The sequence below is a fragment of the Motacilla alba genome, chromosome 9 (genome assembly GCF_015832195.1).
Source record: "Motacilla alba alba isolate MOTALB_02 chromosome 9, Motacilla_alba_V1.0_pri, whole genome shotgun sequence".
Lineage (NCBI taxonomy): Eukaryota > Metazoa > Chordata > Aves > Passeriformes > Motacillidae > Motacilla > Motacilla alba.
In genome coordinates, this window is record NC_052024.1 from 19,056,755 (window position 1) to 19,068,490 (window position 11,736).

Sequence of the window (11,736 nt, forward strand, 5' to 3'; positions counted from 1 at the left end):
CCTGTGGTCTCTGACCTACAGTTGTTTGCTATCAATATTTTCCTAGAAAACTTTTAAATAGACATAAAATTGAATTATCAGTAAACAGGAAATAACAATGTTTTCTTTTTTGGAAGTAGAGTCAGGAAACCTGGCTCCAAACCCCATGAAAAACCAGCAAGAGACCAACATACCATAGGTGTGCAGGCAAAACTAATGTAACCTGAAAGTTTGATATTAGAAATACTCATTGAACAGTACAGAAAAAAACCCTCCATCTCAGTCAATTTCAAGATTCTTAAAAGATAACTTAGAAAACAGAAAGAAGGAGTGTCAAGAATATTAAGTCTTTAATTGCCTATTTTTGACTCATGTGGAGTCTTGTTTGTACAACACAGAATCATTTTCATCCACTCAACTGCCAGGTATGACATCCTATGAGTAAAAAGATCTGCATGTGGCCAAATCCCATACAGAGTAATTTTCCTTTAAAGACACCATTTTAAATTTATCTCAAAGTCCAGCTTAGCTCTCAGTACCATGTTTATGCCAGTACCACCAAATTGTACCAACATTATAGGATTATGAACTGGGATCACTTACCCTGTCAAGTCTGGTTTCACACTGACACTTCCAGCAGGGCAGGTGCTATATTTTATTAGTTACAGAGATTCACTGTGCATCCAGAAGCTGCCCTCTGCACCCTGCTTTTATAGCAGGATTCAATACAGCTGAGCAAATACAACCTCTGCATTATATATGAGGTACAGGGAGGTGATGGGAGCAGGGTAAATGCTCTCATCAGGTGTAGTGTGCACAGGGAACCAGAAACACAGAGCCACTCTGCAGGACCAGGGAAAACGAGGAGGGAAAATGTGTTTGGGTCTGCCATGAAGGCCCAGGAAACCCTGCTCAAAGGACTTCTGTCCCAACCAACTCTGTAATCCCTACCCAAGGCCTGGAGACAGTTACAACTCCACTATATTTCCATTCCTGACTTTAGTTAAATTCTCAACACTGCAGCCAAACAGGGGGAAAACCCCCAACCAAATCCAAAGTACTAGTTGGTAATAACTTCTGAACAGCAAACCAAGAACAATTCCCCAGCCCAGAGCTGTCTCTACTCACCTCCATTTGTCTCGGGGATATTTAAGGCAAAGGCTCATTTTTGTCCTCCTGCAGATTCCGTGCTGCTGCTCAGGGTTATTTTGCCAGGTCGTAAAAAGGCTCCTGAGCAAAAGGAAGAGGAAAGCAACACGTAAAGCAAACACAGAAGCCCAAGAGGAAAGCTACACCCTACAGAGCAGCACTAATAGCAACGGCGAGACTCGGAAGGAGAGAACACTCCCAGTTAGTAACTTTTTCCATCGATACATCTGTTACAAAACAATTTAGCTGCAAACTTCTCTTCCCCCTTGGAAGCAAGGCTTTGCTGTAGAGGAGACCTCAGATAAACTATGTGATGAATGTGGGATTTGTCAGGGGTTTTTTTTGGGTTTTGTTTTTTTTTACCAAGTAAGCAAATTATTGAAATATAAACTAGAAGCTCAGCTGACTGCTTTAAAAATACACTGCTAGGCAGTAATTATGACAAGGTGCATTTGTCCATACTTCAGGGTTTGTTTTTTTTTTTTTAATTCAAAAGTCTTCAACAGAAGCAGAGTCATATTTGAAATAACCACCTATGGGAGTTTCTGGCCAGCAAGTGCAGCAGAGGTGAATGTTCAGATGATTAATAACTTAATTTTTTAAGAGCTTGATGGGCAGACAAGGAAAATATGCCAAACTGTCCTTGCCTCAAGAAGGATTTTTAGTGCCAAAAGAGAACTGCAGTGAGAAGGAAAACTCATGATTTCACCTCTAAAGACTTTCAGGGTAGGAAGATGTGTGGAGGGGCAGAGGGATTTACTGCAGCAGCAGAAGCTGCTGGGCCCAGCTGTGTTTTCACATTCTTGTCTCAGTGGATTTGAGCTTCTCCAAGAGCCAGGGCTGCTCCACGGTGTAGGTCATAGGGTAGCTACATGTGTGAGCCCACAGAGGCTCTGTGGAAACTTTTGTGCTGACAGTTAATGTGTGGCTTGGAAGAAATAATAAACAATTTGGTTTGAATTTAAAAATTTTGACAGGTACATCTTGCCAAACGTTAGTCAGAAAGGAAAACTGATGGATATAATGTGTATGAAAATTCCCAAGGCGCAGCAAATTCCTTTTCCAAAAGCCGGTATCAGGTTCTTCCCTTGCCTCAGAATGAACCTGGAACTACTTCAGGGAGGTTGAGAGAAATTAAGGTTCCATTCACCAGGGTAAATGAAGTCTGGCTTGAGCACAGAGCCAGAAACTGCTGCATGCAGTAGCAGAGGTGTGAAAGAGCTGCTGCAGGAGTTGTCCTAATAAATGTAAAATTAGGCCCCACCCCCGTGCCCCTGTAACCCTGTGACATCTTGCTTTGCTGTTTGCCATCTCCACGGGCTGGTGGACTTTTAAAAAGTTGTGAGTTACGTGAGGAGACACACAGATCATGTAATGAGCTGGTGAGGCCAATCATGGGAGAAAGGAATCATCTGGTTCCCACATGGAATATTAAAAGAGGTCTGAATCCACTTGGTCCCCAAATCTCCTCAGACCCAAAGGAGCAGGTGTGCCTGTGCCCTTCCTTGGTGCTCCTTGAAAACTGCAGTCAGCATCTCCTCCAAGTCTTGTTTTCTGAAGGAGCTTTCCTGTATGAGCTCCTCTCAGCCAGGAGCCAACCTGAAACCTTTCCATCCACACTGCCAAGGTAGGGGTGGCCCTGGGACACAGTCCCGGGAGAGACAGAAGTGTCCCCAGCCCTGGGACACAGGCCCATGAGGGACAGAAGTGTCCCCAGCCCTGGGACACAGGCCCGGGAGGGACAGAAGTGTCCCCAGCCCTGGGACACAGGCCCATGAGGGACAGAAGTGTCCCCAGCCCTGGGACACAGGCCCGGGAGGGACAGAAGTGTCCCCAGCCCTGGGACACAGGCCCATGAGGGACAGAAGTGTCCCCAGCCCTGGGACACAGGCCCGGGAGGGACAGAAGTGTCCCCAGCCCTGGGACACAGGCCCATGAGGGACAGAAGTGTCCCCGGCCCTGGCTTGCTTGTCTCCAAGCTGGGAGCTGCTCCCTGGGCAGGAGTACCCTGCATCTTCCCCTCCAAAGCAGTGTTTGTGCAAACCCTAGAGCAGCCTCTGGCCAAAGGCTGAAGAATGAGCACTGAAAACACTGTACAAGAGCTGAGAACTGATTTTGGAGGGACGGGACAATTGACTTACACCACTGAAGTCCCTGTGTATAATGCCAGACCTCTAGAAGAACAGAGAAACTTGTTTTTTTAGTCTTTTTGGATTAAGAATGTTCCTTTTGGTTTGGCACAGCATGGAGTGACATGACAGCACACTTTCCCCTCCTTTATAATTTTCTCTCAGAAAGAGCATCTGGCCTTGCTCCTTTGTAGCTGGTTAAAAGCTTGACATGTCAGCTCTGAATAATTGAGCCAGGTTAATGGCAGAACATAATTTACAAGCCTCCCAGCATCTAAATTGGTTGGTACAGCTGTTTGGAGTAATTGCCAGCAATGGATTTGTGCTTTCTCACTATTCACAGAGCTGGTCACCTTACGAAGGAAAATCAGGGGAGTACTTCCAGCACAATTACATTTAAGCTACTGGCTTTCAAAGGGCCTTTGAAGCAAAATATTTTCTTCCTCATTATTAAAGCAGAACTGCCAGAAACATGGGTAAATTCTTATTTGTTTCTTAATTCTTATTCTGTGGCTCTGTGTGCAACAAGAACAAGGTTCATAGTCAATCCAGGGACTGGTTACTACCTAAAATACTGAAATTGTCCTGCTGTCCCCTCTCTGTATAGTTTTATGTATTAATTTTATTAATATTTGAACAGGACATATATTTAGCTTTTGTAATTAACTAAAATTAATTGTGTAATTACATCTCAGTGTGTACACCCCCCTTGTACAATACAGGCATCACTGTATTGCCTCTGGGGACTGCCTTTGACTTTTGATGTTTTGAGTATGTCCATTTACCTTTCTTCCCCTATCTGTTTCCAGGTTATTTTATTCCTTATTTAAGAGAAAGACCCAGAACACCTCCACTCCGCATTTTCTTCAAGAAAATCCCCTTCACGTGATAGTTTTTTGGTGCTTGACTATCTGTGCTTTCAGAGAAGCATAGAAGTTGTGTTTCAGCACTTACAGAAATTCCCTCTTACATTTTATTCATGGTTCAAAGTATCTGGATATTCTTATTGATAGAAACAGCTGAATGTTTTTGAGTCCTGCTAATTTGACCTCATAGTAATTCATAGCAGATGCATCACAAATTAATTATGTGCTCTGGGAAAAAAAGATTCTCTATCATCCCTTCCTTTGGTTGCTGCCATTTAATTTCACTGGTGCATCTCTTGTTGATGTTGTGTGAGACACAGTAAATCTTTACAGTCTCTTTTCTGTCCATTGTTCATAAACATCTGTTGGTGTCAGTTTTAATTTACTTTCCCCTTCCACTAAATTTTACTTGATCTGTATTCTCTCTAATGACTTCTGCATGCTAATAAGTGATCTTGCTCTTCTTCTTCATTCCTGTTTTATGGTTTGTCAACAGGGGATTCCAGCAGAGACAGCAGTATTAAAAACATGAGTGTGGGAAGTGGAAAGGGCTGATGTAATGCTCTAATTCCAGGTGGGAATGCTGTACAGGATAGGGGTGTATCCCCTTGTAAGCCCTTTCTCAGTGCCTTTGGTGTCAAGTCCTCCTGGCAGCAGATCCAAATGCATGCTGAAAATGTGGAAGAGCCATGAAGACACTGAACACCTTGGAAGACCTTACATGCAGGGATAACTTCCAGGTCTGTTCAGTTCTAAGAATTTAAAGGATGTTTGATTAGTCTTAAGCACCCTACAGAAAAAAATACAAATGTAATAATAAGGAAACCTTCAGTCAGGTAAAATGAATGTAAATAGAGAGTGATGATATTCAAACGCAGATTTGCAAGAACCTGAAAAATCCTAACAGGAGAATTTGCTGTCAGAACAGTTCTCTGGAGGCTTTCTAGGCCATCCATCCCTGGGAGTTTAAATGTGACCTAGCTGAAAATCCTATAATGAAATGGGCTTGAGGACATGACGCATCTTCAAAACCATCAATTAAAACAAAAATCACCAGTCTGGACTCCAGTGGATAGGCCACCTTTGCATAACCTGGAAAGAGACCATAAATAAATATACAAATTACATATAAACATTACATATAGAAATTATATTTGATAAATAACATGTTTCTGCTACATTTCCTGAGCATTTCTTATAAAAAAACAGGACCCAGAACCAGGACTTTAAAAATACAGATTGTTTCATGTAAGATCAGCAAAAGCAGCCAGGCAAACACTTCCAGGGATTAGGTGCACAAAAGGAATGATATGTTTCATGGAAATAATATTTAGAACAGCTGAGATTAAAGAAGTGACCCTGACCCAGAGGCTATTCTAAGATATTGGATGATTCCTCATGAAGCCAAATTTCCTGAGAGGTTGTGAGCAATGTTTAGTGGGCATAAGAGATAGCCTCCCATCCTCTGGATAAAAAACACTCTTAACACACTGTTGGGTTACATTGGGAAGGGGAAGGCATATTTCCAAACCCAGTCAGTACTTCACTAAAATTCCCTTTGGTGATACAAATTCACCCTGGGATTTTATACCCAAAAGCAGATAACTTAACTGGGATCCTTGCTGATTCCCTCCCAGCTCTGTCTATCTAATCTATCTATCTATCTGTCTATCTATCTAATCTAATCTATCTATCCACCCATCATATCTATCTATCTATCCATGATATCCAGCTTAGCCTGAGGCAAAATCTGTCAGCTTTTCCCATGGGCCATACCTGGGATGCACTGCCTCTCAGCACAGCCTGCCCTGGACTGCTCTCTCCTTAGGCAATCCTGCGAGTATCTGCTGTGCTTTCATCTGTTTGTGGCAGTTTGATTTTATTTGCTGACAGGGGAAGGAAACGCTGGCTGTGTAGGAGTGGGAGGGAAGCAGTACTGGGCAGTGTCATCCCAAATTTCAGCAATGCCAGCCCCAAATGTGAGCTTTGGTAGTGAGTTCGTGTGTGCTGCTCAGGTGAAAACCAAACCCAGTATCCTGATGGCTTGGATTCACCTCTTTTATGCAACACCACCTTGGAGGATGCCTACCCAGGTAAATTTTGCACCTTGTTTTGCAGACTTTTGATCAGCATTGCTGTTCAAGGTCTCTCCTTGCAATTTCCACTCTACAAGGGCTGCATTTTAATAGGGGGGAAACTGAATCCTGTAACTCAAGCTGTCTGTGATGTGAATGAGTAAACCATGGGAAAACAAGAGAGGAAACATCAGCTACAATATGAGAACAAACAAACAAACTTGATATTTACCTTCCCAGAGAAACAGGACAGAATTTAAGATTATTTTCTTGCAATTAGCATACAAAGACCTGAGCAGACATGACCAAATCCCTTTGAGATAACTATGTGTTATTGACCAGTTCCTTTAGGTTTTTAGCATAGATGCAATTGGGTATGTGATTGCTGCCAGTGTAAGAGTTGGGAAAGGAAACAAAAGACCTATTAATGCCTTGAAAAATCCACGTGTTTTCCTCCTTGGGCCTCTGTGCTCAGCGTGACCTCCATGGCTGTCCTTTATTCACATGGAAATGTTCTTGTCCTTAGCCCCGTTGCCAGGAGTTAATTTCTCTGCTGGGCTCTGCTGTCAGCCTCCTGGCATTCCTACCAAAGGCACTTCCATTGCATGTGCCTTCTCTTGGCTCCCTGTCTTGGGAACTGAGATCTGCAGCACACCAAGGGCTAGTCAGATCTTCTGCAGTGGATTTTTCTTTGTAATCTCTTCCTGTTTTTTTCCCTGTGTTGTCTCCTATCTTCTTATTATCCTAAAGCTGATTTTTTATGACCTCATCTTGACTCTGACACTGCCTTTGTGCTTTTCTCCATTGCAGTATTGCTGTTCTAAATGTTTAAAGCTTTGTGGTTCTGCTTTCAACTTCACTTTGCTGTCCCAGTGCATCTTCCATCTCTGGCATTTAGTTTTAGGGTATAATTTCTTGTGAACCTGCTGCCTCTAAGCCTTGTTCCCACTGTTTTTCCCTGTGTACTCCAAGGAGGTGCTTTCCCTGTAAAGCCTCCATCTGTGGACTGAAATATCTGTGCAGTGCACATGTGAGTGGTGGGCATGGAGGGCAGCCCCAGGGTAATAGGGGTGGGTAAGGTTAATACAGTTCTGCTCCAAGTTTCTGCAGCCTTGGCCACTGGGGAATGGCAGCCCCAAACTGCTGTCATGGTTTATGTTGGATAATTTCCAAATTGTCCTTCTGTGGGGCTGAAAATGGCACTGAGAGGTTCCATGTGGCTCAGGCAAATGCCACAAATATTTTAATACAACCAAAGCATCAAGACATGGCTACCATATGGTATGTCCAAGACATGGGCACTTATCCAAACATTCATTCTCTCACTGCACTTTTCTCTTTGGAGTGACAGTGATTTCCTTTGACATCAACAGAGGACACCTGGGCCTGCAATGTTCTTTTTAGAAAGGTTATTTCAACAACAGATATTTTCTAATTATTATACACAGTACAAGATCTGCTTCCAGAGTCATAGCTTTAGTGTAGAGCCATTTTATAGAAGTATTATTCATTGATAATGGTCATATTCTCGCCATTTATTGCCAAATAAATATAACAATAAATGAACAAATATTGCCTCAAATGTGCCTGTCTGAGTACCTACAGTCACTGAAGGTTATCAGTGCAGACTGACTGAAACAACCAAGCACCTGCAGCCCCCTCTGTGCCTTTCTCCTCTTTCAGGGGTGTGTGTGACCCATTCCTGCAGTAACTTGGGGTTCTCTTATGTTGATGTTACTTTGTTAATATTTTAATGGAAAATGCCCCAGGAAAAAAAATTGGCTCACCTGCTTTTTTTATATATATTTATCTGTAATGTGTAGCTCTGGTGTTTTTGTTCTTGGATAAAATCACATAAACCACTGCTTAGGCTGGGGTTCCTCCAAAGAGGCAGTTTCACATTGTGGTCACTCAGCTGCTTGCTGCTGCTTGCTAGGTATCCAAACCCCTCGGGATCTCTGGCTGGGTCTGCTGCACGGGTCTCACACCTTTGCTGCATTATGATTTCCAGAGCACAGGCTCCATACCACTGGGCCTTTCCCTCTCCCTTAGGTGCTGGAAATAGATTTTCTTGAAGTCCTGGTGCTGTCTGCAGGAGCTGCAGGAACGTTCTGTAAATTGCTGTCTGTAGATTGCTGTCCTGGCACTTAGGAGATGTATAAAATACAACCTTTGTTTGTGTGTCAGAGCAGCCTTGAATAAGGTTATAGGCTATTATAATTTCCAGTCTGCTGAACTCACATTGTACTGTAAAACACCTTGCCAGAAAGGAAGCAGTTCCTGGGTTTGGCTACTTTGAGCAGGCCATTTAGGATGAAATGTTGCATGAACCCTTGTGAGCTGATGCATAAATTGCAAACCAAGAGTATTCCCCCAATACCCAGTGATACCTCAGCCAGATGCACACCTCAGGAGGTTGATGTGATCTTTCTGTTCTTATTGGAACATGAAGAGCTGTTACTGCCAGGTAAGAGAGGTTCCAGGACATGGAGATGAAGCCTGGGAGAATTTAGTTTTTTTTAAATGTCTTTTGTCAGATGAGCAAACTTTATATCTGCAAAATATTCCTCCTAACCTCAGAGCATTTCTGACAGTTTTCTGTCTCTCATCTTCTCCACTGGAGGCAGGAGGAGTTTGTGCATTAATTATCAAGGCAGGAAAAGGATACACACCTGTCATGAATATATATTTTTCTCACTCAGATGCCCCAGCCTGGAATGAGGAATCTGAGAACCACACTGACTTGAGCCCTTCTTCCTTGCCCAGATTTCTGCAGAAGAAAGAGAAGGAAGGAAAAGGAAAACTGCTCCCTCTCAGTGTTGTGCAATTCTGATTCCAGCCTTTGGTGGCTGTAGGGAAGTGTTGGGAGCTCTGCTTGGCACCATTGACTTTGACTGTTTGGTGAGCCTCAAGGGAAAAGAGGCTCTCTGACTTACTGCCTTGACCCCCTAACATGCCAGCCTAGTTCTAGTTTAATTCCAGTAAATTCAATACAGTTACACCAGAGATCAATTTGTTCTGAAGTATTTTTGGTGTGTTCATACATAGAAGTGTCAGATATTATTAGCAACAGAAGTTTATCTTGTGAGATAGTATCAAGAACCTGATAGAAGTGTGATTTTGTTTCATACTGGCAGCAGTGTAGGAAATGCTGTTTGACTCTGTTCACAGCATGGATTAGCAAAATTAGACTTGTCTCCTTTGCACTAACAAGCTCCAGAACAGAATGTGAGCCCTCAAATAAAGGAAACTCCTTTCAGATACACACACAGAAAGCTGTGGGAAGAAAATCATCAAGGCTTCCAGGAGGAGAGATTATTACAGAGTTCATATCTGTAGGGCATCCACTCTGCAGGGTTTTTGTGCACAGTGACATGACTTTATGTTTTTATTTACATTTTCTGAAGAGTTCACAGGATGTTGCCATAGGGAATGCTACAGTTGTCTGGGATACCCTTTTGTATTTACATCACAAACAATTCTGCCTGTATACTGACTTGATGCTGTTTGACAATCAGTAAATATGGTGAGGCTGTTAACAGTTTGAGTCAGGTTTTAATAGAGTTAAGGTAATGTTGTGTCTTCATTTTATTTTACCTTCTGTTTATTTTTCGTTTCTTTGACTTTTACACGAGTAATGGCTTTGGAACCCAGACAAATCTGGAAGCTGGCAAATCCTGTTCTCTGAGGCTGTACAGAGCACTGCTTGCCCTAGGCAAGATTTGCAGAGAAGATCATTTCCATATAAGCACCCAAGTAAGTGGCCAAATTCTAACTCAGCCTTCGGGGTTAGTCTGAGCCTGGGTGCCAGGTGTCCCCTCATCAGGTGTTGAGCATTTCTGGTAACAGCCAGGGACAGTGAACACTTGAAATTTTCCCTGGAACCATTTGAAAATCTGCCCTTGAGGCTGAACCCTGAGCTGATGTAGTGAGAGACTTTATTAATTTTCGTCTGGTGGACCTTGAAGCTGGCCCAAACTAGTTTCACTTACAAATAAAGTTCAGCTTCTAGTGGAAGTTACGTGAGGACAAAAAGCACAAGTTTCAAATCTGTTTAAAAGCATGTCTCTGTGGAAGTTTAGTTCACAGGCTCTCTGTTCACACAGGGAGGAGTAAACAGTAATGTTTCAAAGTATTCCTGGAAATTTCTTCCCATGGCTGTCACTGTAAGCACACAGTATCCTCTGTGTGGTTTTAAAGAGGATTACTGTTGGATTCAGAGCTCACACCTCTGACAGCAAGGCCTCAGGGTATAATGAGAAAATTGCCATTTTTAACCCAACAGATTCTTTTGAGCTGAAAAGAAGTGGCCCTTCCATGATGTTTTATGTTTTCCCCTCTTCACTGCTTCCTTTCTTTGCCTCCCCCTACTCCCCCTGAACTTTTCAAGATACTTGGCTTCCAAAAGTTGGAAAGGAGCCCGACACTACAAAGCTTTAGAACTTCATAAAACCTTCAGAGAACTGTTTGAATGCTACAAAAGCATTGCTCATGTCCAAATGACATTATTTCAGTCCTCAATGACTGTGCATCTTGACCACATTCATGATCATTATGATCATTATTGATTCATCTCAGATGTTCACACCAGGCTTCTCTTGCTCACATACACGTTTAAGTAATTGCTGTCTTTCAGAGGAATTGAATTATTTGACATTTGTTCCCAGAAAAGGTATTAAATGCCTGTCATGTATTATCTGTTATTTCATTAATTATTTATCACTTGTAATCCTTATTTAGGAAGTTCTAGCTATTCATCCAAGAATGGTATCATGCAACTTGTGCCATAACTGTGCAATAATATAAAGTAATGAAAAGCTGTCACTGTTTCTGGAGCTGGTGCTGCTGCCTGCCCATTCTTCTCCCTCATCCTACTCAGTCCCATCTTGCTTTTTCAGAGAAGGAGGCCAAGAAAGTGATCTAGGTTAAAGCTGACACTACAAAGGGAAATCTTGGCCAGACAGATGCTTGTTTTGGTACAGAAAGGATTTGGCAGCACAGGGAGATTTTGGAAGAGAATTTGACTTTTTCTTCTGGTAGCCTTTGCAAACTGATTTCATCTGATTGAGAAATGACATTGTAAAATGGCTGTTGCCCGTTCCTGAAGAGGAACTGCTGTGTAGCCAAAACAACAAGTTTGTGACTGCCCCGGATGTCAAACATGTTTTAACTTCTCTGAGATTTGGATCCTTTCCCTGCAGGGCCAAAGGGATCTCCTGAGTGCCCTTGGCAGGTCTGTGGCACCAGCAGTCCCCACCATAGCAGCATATTGTGTATATTTCCAGGGGGGGTGGAGAGAGTGGTATTATATAAATACACTGGCCAGTGGTTCTCTGTCCCCAGTAGAAATGTTGGCCCAATTTTATCAATAGGAAAAAAAAAAATCAGTCAAATAATGCCCTTGTCCAGTACAAGTTGGGATATTCCTGTTCACAAAATGGCTTTGTCCTGCCCCACTCCTATGTCCCCGGTGCTGTCACTTGATGCATTTTCTTGTACGTTCATGACCTGATCTAATCACACAGGTTGGCAGCCAAG

The 11,736-nt window shown here is 42.7% G+C and overlaps 1 protein-coding gene across 3 annotated transcripts in view; it reads right to left on the bottom strand.

Annotated features, from left to right (window-relative positions):
• KCNMB2 (potassium calcium-activated channel subfamily M regulatory beta subunit 2) overlaps positions 1-1,388 on the bottom strand; it is a 138,824-nt gene extending 137,436 nt beyond the window's left edge. Inside the window, exon 1 of one of the 3 annotated variants that reach the window (XM_038145703.1) lies at positions 1,108-1,388. In XM_038145703.1, the coding sequence (XP_038001631.1) occupies positions 1,108-1,145 (38 nt within the window). In that variant the 5' untranslated portion in view covers positions 1,146-1,388. The remainder of the gene's footprint in view (positions 1-1,107) is intronic. The other 2 variants (XM_038145701.1, XM_038145698.1) reach the window with 2 other exon arrangements.
• Positions 1,389-11,736: the final 10,348 nt, after the last annotated feature.